Source organism: Charadrius vociferus, unplaced genomic scaffold (assembly GCF_000708025.1).
Source record: "Charadrius vociferus isolate BGI_N301 unplaced genomic scaffold, ASM70802v2 scaffold487, whole genome shotgun sequence".
NCBI classification, from domain to species: Eukaryota; Metazoa; Chordata; class Aves; order Charadriiformes; family Charadriidae; genus Charadrius; species Charadrius vociferus.
The window spans coordinates 2,283,825-2,301,095 of record NW_009649169.1 but is presented as its reverse complement, the minus strand read 5'-3'; the positions used below and the strand labels follow the sequence as shown (position 1 = coordinate 2,301,095).

The 17,271-nt window shown below is 38.6% G+C and overlaps 1 protein-coding gene across 1 annotated transcript in view; it reads right to left on the bottom strand.

Moving 5' to 3' along the window:
- Positions 1-227: 227 nt before the first annotated feature.
- The window catches only part of NSUN3 (NOP2/Sun domain family, member 3), a 24,459-nt gene continuing 7,415 nt past the window's right edge, over positions 228-17,271 (bottom strand). Inside the window, exons 4-6 of the mRNA XM_009888514.1 lie at positions 15,664-15,818; positions 15,009-15,130; positions 228-555 (exon numbers count right to left, since the gene is read on the bottom strand). Coding sequence (XP_009886816.1) covers positions 294-555; positions 15,009-15,130; positions 15,664-15,818 — 539 coding nt within the window. The 3' untranslated portion in view covers positions 228-293. The remainder of the gene's footprint in view (positions 556-15,008; positions 15,131-15,663; positions 15,819-17,271) is intronic.

The window sequence follows — 17,271 nt, the reverse complement described above, 5'->3', positions numbered from 1 at the left end:
CATTAGACCTCTATTCAAGGATACAAATCCATTTAAGAGCATCACCTTAAAAACAACACAAAGCTCCCTTGACTTCGTAAGGACTTTATTAGAAGTCCACGTTAGAAGACACATTCAGTATTTTAAGCTAAACTAAGTGTTTAGCTTCCTTTTTATTATGCAGCTGCTGATACAAAACCGCAATGCTCTAAATTCAGTTGCCTTCGACATGTTCGCATACACATACTATATTAGAAATAAATATTAATTTATCACATATCCCTTATAAAAAAAACTAACAGGCATCAGATGGACTACATTTTCTTTAATTTAGCTACGTACATTGGACCCCATGCTCTCCCTTTCTCTGGGAGAACCAGAAGTTCATGCTCTTGTGTACCACTGAGAAAAGTGAATTCCTGAGAAACAGCTTTGGCCATTTCACTTATGTCTACGGGCATAACGTTACTGCAGGAGTTTAGAATGAGATTTATTACATCGCTGTTTTCTGCCTTTGAGAGAGTGCATGTAGAATAGACCAGAGATCCACCAGGACGCAACGCTTTAATAGCAGACCTGCAAATAATAAAAAATAAATTAAAAAAAAAAATCAACATAAGAAGCGACATATTGGGTGGGGAAGCAGGATTTAAAACTTCTAAATCTAGAGTTATAAATAGGTATAAATATATAAGAGAAAAATAACATAATAAAACTGTCTTAACAGTTTATAATTGACAGTTCAGGAAACTAGCTGCAACGCATTTTGTTTTCTCATTTACTAACATATTCTCAGTCAACTGAAGTTGGTTTTTTTATACAACAATGACAAGTAGAAAGCAACATCCATTCTGAGTTGCAGAATATACTTCAAACATTTATATGCGCAACACAACTGTGAAAATGCTGTAAGTGTGCATACAAAATGGGTTACACCACATCAAAAGTGCTAGTTAGATACTTAGCTAGCTACTTGCATGAACAAATATCAGAATGTACAATTGCAGTAATAGCCTGAACTAATTACTGGGCTGTATTTTTACAAACATTTCTGCAACTTATTTAGCAGGTTAGAGGACTCGGGGGTTTCACTGAGCTGCTACTTATCAACCCGATTTCCTAAGGAAAAAAGACTTATTGGATCATATTGTCTGTTTATGTGCCCTTCGTCTATTAATCTGTTGACAAATTTTGACTAAACAAAGGCAGAAGAATGCCTTAAGATTTCAAGTTTCCTGAAAGCTTCGTGACTACTGGTGGATGAACAGAAGAGAGGTTCTTTCTCACTTCCCCACTGAAACACAGTTTAAACAGACTGTTTACTTTCCATTAAAGCAGATCTGCAAGGTCCTCTTTCAGACAGATAAAATATAACCTATAAGAGTATAAAAATGAGATGGGCAATTCACCCATTGCAAATTAAGAGAGTAAGGAAAAATCCCCAAATCTTGCATCACAGAAAAGCATTCTTCAAATTTGGTGCCACCACATAACTGAAAGACGAAGATACACTAAAAGTTCATTTGCTATTAAAATGCTCTCTTAAGGTAATCCCTTTTAATCATAAGCTTTGGGGCCTTCAAGGACATAATGGCTCAAAGACTGAGCTGTAAACTAGTATTCAAACAGATCACCTCACTGCTTCTGGAAAAGGGATAATACTGGGCTGAAGAAAATACCCCATTAAAATACAACAAGAGGATTGGAACAGGTGAATGCTGTTACTCAGTTTGTGAATATCAGAGAGACAACAAGGTAGGTGCTCAGGGGACTGCAAGTGTGTCACTGGAAATTTAGCAGGTGCACGAGGGTAGGGCAGATACTGGAAGCATGGACTCATGGAGCACAATGACACGCAGTCATGCTGTATGGAAAGACACTGAATAACCTTAGATTGGTAGGTATTACTGACAATACTGCATTGAACCAGAAAAAAAAAATCTACACGGAAAAATAAAAAGAAAAAACAAAAAGAAAAAAAACCCTTATCCTCAAACCACATGACATGAGCAGCCCCCAAATGCAGCAAGCGTAATTCCAAGCCTAGATAAACTAACGTGATGCCACTGAAACAGCAATTCCTCCAGAGACAAGCTGAGGACTTAGTAAGGGTGATACCTGGACAAAAACAGTTGAGAAAGGAAAGAAGAAAATACAAGGGAAAAAAGACAAGCCCTTTTAACAGGATTGGGCCTTTTCAGGAAAAGAATCAATAAAGAAAGGCCTCCTCACAAGCAGGATCAAAGCACATCACAGATCAAAGCTACTCTGAAAGTCCTGTCCGAAATAATAAGGAAACACCAGGACAAATGACTGTTTCAGACAGAGATAATACAACTCTGTTCACCTTCCTAGGTGAAAACTCCTGCGTATACCCAATCGCTTTCTCTGGGGAGTGTACACATTATGTTGCTCACTTCTTCTATGAGTCTTGGTTATGTTTATCAGCAAGCCAATTACATATTTTACTGGAGTCTATACTATTCCAATTTTAGTTAGCATAAGAGAACAGAGCTTTCTCAACAGACGATGCTCAAAGAAAAAATCAGTGTTTAATACCTTTGTTCTGTCAGTGGAGAGTGAGCAGATGGCTAGCACATTTAGTCTAAGTGAGTAAGAAGTTCAAGTTCAGCCTGTTATAGGTAAAAAACAGGTTACAGAGTACTTAGGTTGTCTGAATATTTTCAGTTTAACTGAGCCTAATGTACTCATTCTAGGATACTTCCAAAATTAGCTAAAGCTATCACAAAACTGCCAGCTTATCTCAGACCTCTGAGTAGCTTTTTAGAGTCTGCAAAAATGTTTAAGAATGTTTTAGACCAGGTTGATACGGGATGACATTTACAACACCACCTTGAAACAGTCAAACAGAGCGGGCGTCATCCTAATGTCCCTTCCAGATCTTTTTTTCTAAAATGCTGCAGTTACTAGTATGCATTTGAATTGCCCAGTTCCAGATATTCATCCTTCTTCCCCTCCGTGTTCCAATACACATATATACGTCTTAGCAAGCTGCAAAACCACCAGAACTGGACCCGAGGCCCTAAGCTGTTTCCACTGTCCCTCCAGCTACCCTCCTTGTTTGCAGCTGTCCTGGTGCGGCTCCAGCTGTGCAGACAGCAGCTGGGCTTATGCTGCGGCTCTCTGGCCTGTCAGAGCAACCACAGTGGAAGGTATGGAAGGTAACTATCATAAAGCAGAGCAGGAATAAATAGATTTGTTAGGTTAAGAATGTACAACCTTCCCTTTTCATGAACAACAAGCCAGCAAGAAAACCGCACGCTGACCCCCCTTCTACTTGGCCCCATACCAGTTCTGGAAAACATAAAAGCTTTTTTTTTCCCCCCATGTAATAGTTGCTTGCTTTCTAGCTTTCACATTCGAGCTCAAAGAAAACAAAGCTGAAGTCTAAATGGGCTCTCAAAGTTGAGCTGATCTTCACAGTATTATAAGAAACCATCTACTTTATTCATTCTCATAGAATTTCCCCCTCCAGCTACACCTTTTCTATGCATATGGAATACCGAGCCATGAGAGGGCAGCTAGTTGGCTTGGAAATGTGAAAGTGTTTTTTGCATGACAATCAAGATGTACGTTTAGCATACCTGATAACTTTATTCGTAGGAGCAGATATCGGCAACTGGTTTTCTACCTATAAACCAGATACTACATGAACATTTAAACAGGTGAGAAAATATTTTTACTTTGAAAAAGCATAAAAGGAAAAAGGTAAAGGTAAATACCAAAAAAGTAGACACAGATACAGCTTACAGGGTTAAAAGCCTGGATACTTGGTAAGTGTCTTTTTCTTACTATATATAAAGTAACAACCATTCAAGTCAACACTTTCAAAGGCACCGTGCTCCTACAACTGAGTCACTGGGGCAGTGATTCAGCGCAAAAAGCAACACAGGCTTCTGAACAAAATCCTGAAAACCTCACATCAAAACCCCCAGAACTCTAAGGCTCCTTAGCCTGGGAATCTTCACTGGCCCATGACCCAAAGAGGTCAGGCTGCTCAGTGCAGTTATCTTTATTCTGAACCTAAGTCATGTATTAAAATATCTAAGAAGGATTACTTTACGCTGCAAGGTTAATCAATGTATCTATCCATCTTGTCAAGTTCAGCAACAGTTGTTTCAGTGGCTGTGTTCAAAGTCAACCGACCGCCATCCCTGATTAAGCCGTGCCTGGCTTTTGATAAACCTGCACTGAGCTGCAAAATTCAAAGTGAAGAAGTGCTGGGCTCAAAGTCACAGGGTGACACCGTGCTGGGCTAAGCAGATTCAGGGAGTTCGGTCCCCTCATCATCAGTATGACAGAGAATTCACTCATAAGAGAATTTGCGCAAATAAATTTAAGAAACTAGTCTTCCTCTATAGTCAATGGAAGGAAATAAGCTTATCCAAGGGATAGGTCAGAGCTGGAGCTTAACTTACAAACATCTAGCAGAACCCACCACTGCTACTATCAATCCACCATCTAAGAATGTAAGACTCTTCTTACATTAGGCATCTTGATTATCTCCCAAATACTTACTTAAAGCTCGACTCTTAGCTGAAGGGATTTGGTGCCTGTTATACGGTACTTTGTTAGTTCCAAAAATGGGCTCCAAATCCAGAACGATTAAAAAGGATGTTAGGGCAGAAGACCCTAAAATATTTTTTCACCTTCCGCTTATTATATTATATATACATTGTTTAAAAATAAAATATATTACTTAAAGGTAATTAAACTGCAGTTACTTTTCTCTTAGTGGTACAGAGGACCTGCACATTTATTAAAGAATTAAAACTTTTAGTTTAAGTATAGATTGAATACAGTTATACTTAATTTCATAATTTTAAATTCAGGTATATACATTTGCCATAATGAATTTTACATGTTACAGGCAATAAGACTGCAAAGTTTCAAGCTTTATATGGAGAAACCTAAGAATACACATTAAAAGCATAGGAAAGTTCTTCTGGAGCCTCATGACTTGTTCACCTTTCCCTACGACCACTTCTCTTTTAGCAACAGGACAGCCCCTTGGTACTTGCAATCAAGACCCTAAAGAAGCACCACCACTGTTTGCAGCTGTCACGTAACTCAAGCTTTGATGCTGGATGTTATCATACTACTCCACTGCAGAAGTATGAGGTTACTGGTTTAGATAGTCAAGGCATAGCAGGAAAGACTAAAATTGATGAAATCCATTAATATGCCCTACTTACCATGTAAGGCCTGTATACAACATCTCCAAGGTTACTTCTTCCAGGAGATGATATACAACAGTACGCAAAAAGTAAATTGCATTATAGAATTGCAAGTACTATTGCATATTTGTTACAACATACAAGCTAAACTAAGTGAAAAAAAAAGTCAGCTCTCTTCTGGGGTTCTGAACACAACTTCAGTACATATCAGCATATGACAATTTAGGAGACTTTAATGACATTAAATAGTCCAAAATTTTAATGATATTTTCTAATCATCAATAGCTTGGAATTACAATAGCAGGAAAACTGCAGGACAGAGCGAGATTCACTGGCACATCATTTTGTAGAAACTTGCCTAATGCTTCTCCACACTTGGTTTAAACTACTGACTTTATCACTTTATAGCCATTGAATCCACACTTAAATCTTCCTAGTACATAAGCACAAGACACATCCGTAATCCAAACAAAAGGGTGGTTAATGTCCAGCCCGTTCCAGAAGTATTCTAAAACAATTGAATACATGCAGATTGCTCCTCCCTCCCCCCCCTTCTAAATGAGGTTTTACCAAAAAAAAAACCCAAAACCAACCTTTATATTTCTGCAGGGTGTGTCTTTGGATACAGGTTCAATGGCATGTATTGCACTATGGAAGTCAGAGGTACACAAGATGCATTAGAATAATCTATCCTAACTGCTCGTATAACAGGAGTACAGGATAAGATTTTAAAAAGAAATTTATTATTTTAAAGCAGTTTTGTTTAGTTTATTTCTCAAGATTTACTTTAATTCCAACAATGGAGAAGATGCTAACAATAAACTGGGGAAAACAAGGCAGTATTATTATTTAAGATCTCACAGAAAGAAGACCCCTCAAGAGCCACGTGACAACTCTAAAACCAAAAAAACTCTTACGTGCAACTACAACATGGTTAGCAAGAACCTAAAAAGAGGATTTTTTCACGCTTACAGAAAATTAAATATGATAGGCTGACATTTTGTTCATTCTAAAAGTCTTGGTGTCTCAAACATAATTTTAAAAATAGGCAGACGATAAATATGTATTTCATAGTATAGCTGGCACCTGCATGTCCAGCCTACTCCTCCTGTGCTTGGGTTTATGTTGCATGCCACTGGAAGGGCCAGTATTAATCATGTTAATCATTCAACCATTTTCAATGTTAAAGTAAAAAGATTACATATATTTTAGGGCAATTTTAAAACAATACAACACTTCAACAGTGCCATCTTTTGGCAACTGGGATGTACTTCTGCTCAATATGGAAGATAATGTCTGATCAGAATAAACACTGCCAATCCTTTTATAAGCTATTCGAGAAACAAAGCACCTCAAGATGCATTTGCTTTTATCTTCAATCCTATTCTTTTCATTGATTAAAGATATCACATATTTCCTTCTTCCTCTTACAATAGTCCAGATAAATTGTGGCCATATGTCCTGCATGTTAAAGGTTTTGTGTTTGGTTTTTGTTGTTTTTTTTTTTTTTTCTCCAAACCAAGTCAAAATGATAAGGAAATTCCCCCTGTATCAAAATACCAATTTTTTTTAATACTTTGTAATGGGTGGCGTCAGATGTGCACAGGAGACAGAGACACTACTTCAAGTATTCTCTCCATAGCCCGAGCATGTACTCCCTCTGCTCGTCTCTAAGTAAGCTTTGCTACTGTGGAGAGACACTGCAGTTCAGAATAACACAGTAGCAATGGCAGAAACATGAAGTGAACTGCTTTTTTTTCCAGCATTAGACTGACGTATACATAAAAGTAGACACAGCCACCAAAAAAGCCCCCCAAAACCGCAAACCCCCAAAACCCACCCTGTTCTGCTCTCACCAAAATATGTCCGAAAACACTGATAAATAACATTTCTATAGCAAACAATTTTAAATTCTTCTAAAGCAAAAACTGAACCTTCAGTTTAACATTATTAAGCCTTCTCCTCTAATGCATGGTGACTTCCGAAATGCTCATCCTTAACTGTTAACACAGGGCTATGAGATATCCTTCGCAACACCAGAACCACAGTGCTGTTGTAGTGGTAAGAGATTGGGGGTTGGACTAGATGATCTCCAGAGGTCCCTTCCAACCCTAACCATTCTGTGATTCTGTGATTCCCCTTCTCAGATTTAAGAGCCACAAGTGCCAACACAACCCTCAAGAATTCTGCTTCCACTCTCAGCGTTGCAGCTGCCTCGCACGCCCACATGCTGCGCTTCCGCACGCACGGAATCACTAACAGCAAGGCTGTTTCTAGCTTCAGACCTCCAGCAGCCAGAGGTAGTCCACTTCTCCTGCTATGACAAACCTTCAATCCTTCCATCGTTTTAGTCATTCCAGAATTACCTTCTTACTTTACACACTCTCAGAGGTCCATCCCTCTTCCCAGCCTAAACTTATTATTTGCAGGAAGAAAAACATATATAGCCTGAGCAGAACCTTCTCAGCTACAGAAGGGAGAACGAAAGACCTCTGAAGCCCACTACAGACTTTGCCACACAGCTTTAGAGTTAGCATGTTTCATTACAGCTTATGAACTATACATAGTAAGGACTGAAGGTGAAATTAAAGCAAAATTTGTGTCTGAATTTAAATCCATGATCCCAAACCAGCTACCTAGCTGCTGGGTGGCTTACTTGTTTATTCATGCACTTATTATTAATTCAATAAACTTTGTTTTGCAACATATCATAAGGGACTTGATCTGTAAGTTATTCACAGGGCACTGCCAAAGGCTTAAGGAACCAGGCAGCACTTTAAAATCGGAAATTTTTTATTTAACATCTCTGATGGAAGACAAAATGGAGCCACAACAATGGCCACAGCATTCATGGTTTGTGAAGAAATTCAAACCAACCACGAGTCCAAAAAACTCAGTAAAATGACTCATACCTCCAGCAACATAACAAATAGTGTTTCAGGGAACGGCACAGAGCAAACATGTCACATTTAAGCATATGAAATTAGTACAAATAATAAAGGCTTCCTGTCCAGTCAGCAGCTACCTAACCATTTTCATCCAGAGGGACAAGGATGCAGAGAGAGGGAACACAGTTTGCCCAGTAAGACACCCTGAACAGCACGGCCAATTTGGAGCCTGAGGCCAGCAGTCTGTTCAAACTATTCAGCTTTTCCAAGATGGAAAGTGGTTAAAGAAGGAATCGTCCACACAACCCACAGAAGATTTGTTGGTCCAACAGTCGCAATTCTGAAAAATTCCCAGTGGAGCTAACTGGCTAGACAGTTATGGATAACAAGTGGATTAAATAGTCCGCTACAGAGGAGCAAAGGGAAAAATTCCATGGAAAGAGCTTAAAAACAGTGTGATGAAGCAATCCTTAATGTGATTTTCTCCACTTTTCTATGTGCCTTCTTTCCCTTCTCCACAGAAAATGGCATCCACTTCACTTCTCTCCGCAGCTCACCTCTTGGCCTCCAGTACCACGGTTCAGAATTCCCTCTGGTCACTCCAGACCACCCCCCAAACTTCACCCAGGGAGCTCCTGCGCAGGAGTCCAGCACACACTCAAACAGAAATCTGTGGCACAAGATGGTTACCGTGTCTCTGGAGGGACACCCTTGTGCTTCTCCTTCCCCCATGACATACAGATTTGCCATCCTTTTAATGCCATACACTAAAACTCAAGCAACTTCTATGACGGTAAATTTTTTTAAAGGCTCAAGACACTGGCTCTCCTTGCTGTTGCAATGAACGTTAAAGGCTGATATTGTTTTCAGCAGCAGCAAATCACAAACAAAACTGAATCACTTTGCCTGGACAGGACAACTAGCTAATTGTGAGTATTTTCCTTTTTGCTCCATCATTACATGCCCATGTGCTATAAAGGCTCTTGTCTTAATCAAAGCAGAAATGTTACAGTGGTACCATATGCTGGTACCCAAACTATACAGTGGTATATTTATAAAAAACAATTTTCGCCTTCATTCTACAACAACAACAAAAACACAGTCAAGAACGCACAATTCCTTTCCTAGGCACATGTGTAAAACTCTACATTTCAGTGAAAATACAGAGGTGACACTGAACGCAGGAGGAGGAATATCAGTAAATATCAGTAAATCACAGTATTTACTACACACTATGTGAAAGACTCTCTTTCAACAAATAAATCTATGACTATATGTATTCTATGAAACCACATCACTAATTTTCACATATCAGAGAAAACAGAGCAGCTTGTAACTTACGGTTTATGATTTGTGTCCTACATTTTCAACAAAGTTTTAACATTTATTCTAAGTAGTATATATTTTCAAAGATCTGGACTGGAGAAAATAAAGTGGGTCCAGTGGCATGTAGATTAGCCTTTAGAGACTTAGGTTGCCAATTCTACCTGATGATTTAAGGGAAAATGTCAATCTCACTTTAATTCCCACGTGTGCAGATTGGTAAATCACCATGCAAAGTGGCTGCATCATCAGCAGTCCCTGCTCTGGTGAAACCTGGGACTGAAGCAGCAAGGCAAACACAAATCAAAAGCTTTATGAAGCTGCTTGCACAACACCCGTTTACTTACATATGACATTAAGTAATGGTTTAAGTACCCTTTAATTCAGAAAAATAGGTTCAGAATACTTGGGTTGAGGCTTTTTTATTTTTCCTTCCAAGTAAAAGCATGTGCATAACCCTTCTACCTCCCAAACTATTCAATGAGAAAGGAAAAAAAAAACAAACCAAAACTTCTGGTAACCTTTTCTTGAAAAAGATCAGCAATTTCAAATACCATGTTATGATTGATATCCAGAGGAAAAAAGTTCTTTGTAGAACAGGAAACATTTATTTTATCTCAGTATTGCACTCCACTTGCATAGAGTGTGTAAAAGGAGATATGTAAGTTACACAGAATCAGACATAGTTCCTTAAAAAGCATAATTATAAGCAACACAGGGATTGAAACATTTCATTAACTAGGAAGTATAAAGCGTTGCCTGTATTTATCCATGCAAGTTTAATGCTTCATCATGAGTTTTGAAAAATGAGAATACATACAACTCAAAAGAGATCAACTAGGAAAATGAGCATTTTGCATGGCTTATTTCATAGAACCACAGAATGGTTTTGGTGGGAATGGAGCTTAAAGATCAGCCAGTTCCAACCCCCCTGCCATGGGCAGGGACACCTCCCACTAGACCAGGTTGCTCAAAGCCCCATCCAGCCTGGCCTTGAACACCTCCAGGGATGGGGCAGCCCCAGCTTCTCTGGGCAATTTGTTCCTGTGCCACACCACCCTCCAAGTGAAAAATTTCTTCCTATTATCTATTGTAAATCTCCCCTCTTCCAGTTTGAAGTCATTCCCCCTCATCCTATCACTACATGCCCTTGTAACAAGTCCGTCTCCAGCTTTCTTGTAGACCCCCTTCAGATACTGGAAGTCTCCTATAAGGTCTCCCTGGAGTCTTCTCTTCTCCAGGCCAAACAACCCCATCTCTCTCAGCCTGTCCTCATAGCAGAGGTGCTCCAGCCCTCTGATCATCTTCGTGGGCCTCCTCTGGAGTCTCTCTGACAGGTCCATGACCTTGTTATGTTGGGGGCCCAGAGGTGGACACAGTACTCCAGGTGGGGTCTCACCAGAGTGGAGCAGAGTGGCAGAATCACCTCCCTGGACCTGCTGGCCACACTTCTTTTGATGCAGCCCAGGACACGGTTGGCTTTCTGGGCTGTGAGCACATATTGCCGGCTCATCAACCAACACCCCCAAGCCCTTCTCCTCAGGGCTGCTCTCAATCCATACTCTGCCAAGCCTGTATTTGTGCTTGGGATTGCCCTGACCCACATGCACGACCTTGCACTTGGCCTTGTTGAACTTCGTGAGGTCTGCATGGGCCCATCTCTGAAGCCTGTCCAGGTCCCTCTGGATAGCATCCTTTCCCTCCAGTGTGTCGACCTCTCCACACAGCTTGGTGTCATTGCCACCAGTAATCCAAAGCACAGAATGTTCAAGGTCCTTCAGACTTCTCATGCACCCTGAATTCCCCCCAGTCTCTTAACTTTGTGTATGCATGTCTTTGGCATTCAAAACAATTTCCCTTGTAGCTAACTACTAGGGAGAAAAAGGTGAAAAAGTCAAGTCAGCCAGTATGTATCTTTTAAAGTTAGTCTAAGCTCCTGTGGACCAGAACTCTATTAAACACCAATTAGAGCTGTTTAATTACTGAGAGATGTTGTGTATAGAAGAGTTACAGTAGTCTGAATGCCTTTGCCGTGTTTTCTAAATTGTATCCTGTTGGATTTATTTTCAGCTGAACCCTACAGCAGTTTCTTTCAGCTGTAGTAACTGATCTAGGAATAATTACAACATCCGTAACAGTTTCACCACTAAGGTATTATGCACTCGAGCTTAACCCAAAATTTAATTTCTATCTGAAAACAGATAACATTGGTAAAGTTACTTATGGGAACCACTGCATTTTGTGCTAGCATTCAGCATCAGGAAATGAACATTCCTTCCTTACTTTGAAATTTGTTTTCTGCATGAACACTCCAAATAATAACAAGATTTGCACTGTGTTCTTGGATTATAGCACTCAGCGGGGATGCTTTGGTTTTGTTATTAACAATCATTACAATCTCAATTTTGTTCAAATCAGTGGTGCCCTCAGTGCTTATAAGATTTGCTGTTCAGCATTTATGACACTTATTTACATTTCAGATTTTATACAGGCTGGAGTAGGAAGATCGTTGCATCAGTTTCAATACTTCTTTCAGATCTTCATTCTTTAAAGCCTTTATGTACTTAATAAGTTACACTGTATTGCAAAAAATAGTTTTCCTTCCTTCATTTCCTCTCTGATGTTCCCAGCTTCCCCCCAAGTTGATCTGCTAAAAAAACCAAAACCAAAACCAAACCAAACGAAGAAAAAGCACAAGACCAAACCCAGAAAAACAGATTACAAGATCACAAGTGAACCATTTCCTTAATTAAGAAAGTGGGAATCCCAAATTTTGGGCTGAGTACCACTTGATAGAAATGAAATAGAACTCCTCTTTGCATTTTATTCTTCTCAATTGTGTTTTATCCTTATACTTAATACTACTGTTAAACCAAAATAATACTTAGTCCTTATACTTTAAGCTTCATCTTCAAATCACACAACATTTCTTATACTACTCTCAACAAAATCGCTGGGATACAGCTTTATACTTGTTTTTGTTTTACAGATACAGGAACCAAGGTGAGAAATGCCCATGAGCATAAAGCACCAGGTAATCTGAACAGATAAGACACAGGTAGCTTTGCATGAGCTGACTCACATAAAATGCAGTACAGCTGAATTAATGTAGGTTCAGCCTTCCTGAATATTACTGAAGTATCAGTGACAGGATTTAAACTCAGGGGTTTTTATTTATATTATGCAGCCTAGCCATAAAACAAAGGCTTGAATAGGGTAGCATTCCACAATCTTAGTTTTGCCACATTTCCAATGCACTTGCATGAATCATTTAGCCTTTCCTGGTCTCATTTTATAATTTTGTTTTTCCCTCTCACACAGGATCTGAGATGTCATTAGTATTGGAAGATCATTCTAAAGTGATCGGATAAAAGAAACAATAAAAATACAGTGGACAGCTACATCATTTACTATGTTAAATAGTGTAGCCGATAAAGCTTGTAATCTCTAAAACTGCTAACCTAACCATTTATTTCATATGCTCCAAAATCTGTTAAAAGACAAAAACAAAATCCAGCGCACATAACAACAGATTGGTCAATTTACAGAACTACTCAGACCTACACTGAGCAACAAAACTGAAATTACCATCCTTTTACTGCAACTTACGTATCAAAAATACTTTGTCCTTACAAATCTAATTCTTATTGCTGTTGCTATAGTAAAGTACACTTCCAACAGAAGCAAAGTTCTCATCTTGATTTAGGAATAATTCAATTAAATCTGATTTGGACTGACAGGAACGTCTACTTTTTTTTTTAAAATAAGGCTCCTGCTGTCATGAGTTCTCTACTTCAGGATTACAATCTGGAGTGATTTATGTAAATTCTTAAAATTTTTCTGCATGATATATGCTTTCTTTTGCTAGGGGTTCACAAATTGGATTTCATATGTCAAATATTGAAAAGAGAGAACTGAAACAGGTCAGTGTTTTAAATGTGATTGATTTCTTCAAAGGAAATGGGTGACATGATGCATTACTGCAATAAGATACTCATATTTCTGTTATAAATCATAGGCTTCTGCTGGGCCTTTTTTAACGGGAAGTCGTGCAAAACTATCTTGAACTGCTGCAATGGGAACTTTCCATAAAAACTTTCTTTTTCTTTTTTATAGTATGTTATTTTCCCCTCAATTTGCTTTGACAGATGGACTTCAGAAATGACTGTTACTTTGCAAAAAACATTCAAGTCTAGAAGGTATTATTGGGAAGTCACTTTTTTTTTTCCCCAGCAAGAAAAATGGTGAAGTTTGAAATGCAACACACATGCTAGCCTATGGCCGGTGTCAATAAAAACTGTCATACATGACAACCTTGATTTGGATTATTGGGTGGATGTTCTTGAAAAAACAATCCTCGCTCCCTCACCAAACTCCGTATTCTTTTACTTTTTTACCCTATTAATTATGCTCAGTAGTCTTTCTGTGCTACAAATAGTCAAATGGGTCTTAAATTCAGGCAGCATGTAAGAACATGCAATAGTAGACTCAATCGCTTCATTTAAACAGCCCAGAAAGCAAATTCTGCGGCACCATTAACTAACGACCTAAGTGATGCTTAGTACCAGCTCAGTTATCAAAAGTCTGTAACAAAGAACCGTAAGGGATAATTCTGTGAAAGAACAACAAGAACAGCAGCAGCAAAAGGAGTCTGGGAAAGAGAGCCCAGCTTGGCAGGTTTATAGACTATTTTCACAGATAGGTAAAAAAAAAACTATTAAAAAATGTACACATGTTTTTGCTTCAGCTGAGGAATACATCTGAAACCACTTTAGCTGTGTCCATTTGTCCTGGTTTCAGCTGGCATTTTCTTTCTAGTAGCTGTTGGGTTTGGCGTGAGAATGATGCTGATAATCCATATTGTTTTAATTGTTGACAGGTGATATTTCACAATAGTCATGGACTTTTCCAGCCTCCCATAGAAGCTGAGAGAGAGCACAGACAGAACAAACTGGCCAACAGAATATTCCATACCACAGATGTCATGATCCGTGTATAAATGGCGGTTGGCCAGGGACAGGAATATACGATCACTTGTCAGGATGTGCTGAGCAACTGATCAGTGGGTGGTGAGAGTGGCTTGTGTTGTATCACATTATTTTGTATATTCTTCTACCTTTGTTATAATTATTGTTCTTATTTCCCTTTTCCGTTATTGTTCCATTAAACTGTCATTATTGCAACCCACAAGTTTTTTCCCTTTCCCCTCCTTTTCTCCCTCTTCTCCCTACCCTACTGGGGAGTGGTGGGGAAAGTGAGCGAGCAGCTGCATGGTTCTAGTTGCTGGCTCGGGTTAAACCACAACACCACTGAAAATATTTTGATATGGTAGCAGACTGTTCCGAGTCATCTGAAAATGGACATATATTTGAATAAGCGAGTTAACAGGACTGTAGAGCAGTATGGCAGTAGAAGACCTAGGCCTCACTGCTTTATATTACCCCAAACAAATTTCCATATTCACATTAACCTAGATTAACTCTTTACTCTAAACAGCAATTGCACCAACATATACTTCACATTCTTTTCACGTGGTGAAACCTGATTTTGGTTACTGACACCGTGTCATTTTTATTAATTATAAAAAGTTCCTTTAATAGCTTTCCTTTGCACTTCTCACCTTAGCAGCTGGAATTGTAAAGAAGATAACTCCTTCCTTTGTATTAGCCTAAGCGTAGCTTGCTGAATATCAGAAGAGAATAGCCAACTTCTGTCATTTGAACAAGGAGCATCAACCAGTACCTATGCAACAAATAAGAGCAAATAAGACAATTCACAATAAAGAAAAGTTCACTTTCTGAACACTGTATGCCAAAAACTTACTCAACTTACTTTTGCAATCACTTAAAACACCTTTTTTATTCTCCCTTTTAGGGGCAGAAATTATCTAATTATCATTTTGAGATGTTTTTATGGAGTTATGGGGGCAAGAAAAGACAAGAAATTACTGCTCTAAAACTTCCCTCTACCTGAATAGCTCTCACTTGTTTCCCCCCTTTCCTAATTACACATCAAGCAAAGAACACAGCTACAAGGTCTTCAGAATTCACTACCAAGGATAACATCATCTAATACATGAATAAATGTAGAATAGGATTCATAAAGTGATTCCTGAGGCTCTGCAAATCATCTACATGACCTTGGTTCCCTTCGATAGGTCATAGATAGACATTTTTGGGGGGGCCCGAAAAAAAAGAAAATTAAAAAGAGAGCAGCATAGGAAGAAAAAGAAGCATAATGCAGAAATATCATTTGCTAATAAGTAATAACATTACCTTGTCATATAATTCAGGTTTAAGATCTCCAATCTGTCTACCATCCAGTTTAGAGACTGTTATTAAGTTAATCAAAGGATCCGGGATGAAGGATTCTATTGTTTGTTCCAACCATCTTGATCTCACATCATCATACTCATTACAGTGAAACTGACCTTAGAAAATTAAAAAAAAAAATTAAGTAAACACCCTAAAATAAGTCTTTGTTTTTTCTGTTTTGTTTTTTTTTACAGATATGAGGGAGTTACATCAATTTCAGAAGTTCCACTCTTTTGCTGTGACTGCCATAGAGTTTACACCTTATATGCTTATGCTAGTGCACATTTTGTAACACTGACAAATTTTTATAAAGCCAAGTAAATTTCAACACGCTCCTACAGAGTAATCCATACATATTTGCTAGCAAACACCTACTGTAGCAATGGACTTCCACAGTAAAACAAACTTTAAACATGATCCATATCCAAAGACTAGTGCCAAGTGAGCACCTCTCCAGGCTCCTTGAGCCATTGTCTAAATGAAGTACATGCCCCTTACTAATTAATTAATTGCCTGTTAAATAAATAAAACATCAATTTTGTGTATCCTGAGCCAAGCAGTCTAACCCCTTATTTATTTGAAATTTAAGCTAAAAATGTTTTAACAAAAGCCTTCCGGTTGCACTTACTTTTAACAAATGTAGCCAGAGCAGTTACCCCTGCAGAAGGAACACTGCTGTTGCTTATACCCAGACCAGCAACACAGCATGCTATTTTTTCCTTAGTCCTGTTTTGTAATTTAGTAAAATTTCTATTTTCACATCTCCACAGGTTGTCCGACACCATGCTTGCCACACACAATACAGTACATCTTAGCGTTCACTGAGGTCTATTAAGAATCAACCTCCTTACATCTTACATTCTCAGCAATAATTTGGTATGTTCCAAAGCAACCATGTGATAAAAGTGGTTTTTTTCCAAACCTTTTGAAAGGGCAACCCACATTTAATTTACCTCAGTGGCATCACCTCATTCCTCTAGAAAAGGAAAGGAGAACCAGCTGTAATCAAGAGGTGCAGGTGGTTATAGTCACAGTCTCATCAGTAAGAACATAAGGTGCTGTGAACATTCTGAGACAATTACTACCTAAGCTAACATATGAACTTTGAAACAGCAATCACAGATTGATTTAACTCCCTGGCCTGGAAGAGCTGAGCTGCTGCTGCGTTTTAAACAATGTGATTATCATAGCGCCCTCCTGCAACATCAAGGTGGATTGAGAAACGGAGCTTATTAAACACTGATACAGACCAATTCCTCATCATTTCAGCTTTCTCACTCTGCTTATATCTTGCACATGTAATTTGTTATGTTCCATTTTACATCAATACACTTAAATTTACTTATACTATTTGCACAGCACTGGCCAGAGAGGTAGCAAGAAAAGAAAAATAGAAAGAAAAAGATACAAGTGTTCTAAGATTGCAGGTTACTTACCTCCCTGTGCCAAGAAATCTACACAATTTTAAGTAACTTCCTGAGAAATAACAATAAGGGAACCAGTGGAGGAAGAAAAACATAGAGCTACTCCACTTTCATCTGTCAGTCTGCAGTAACCTATATTTAAGTA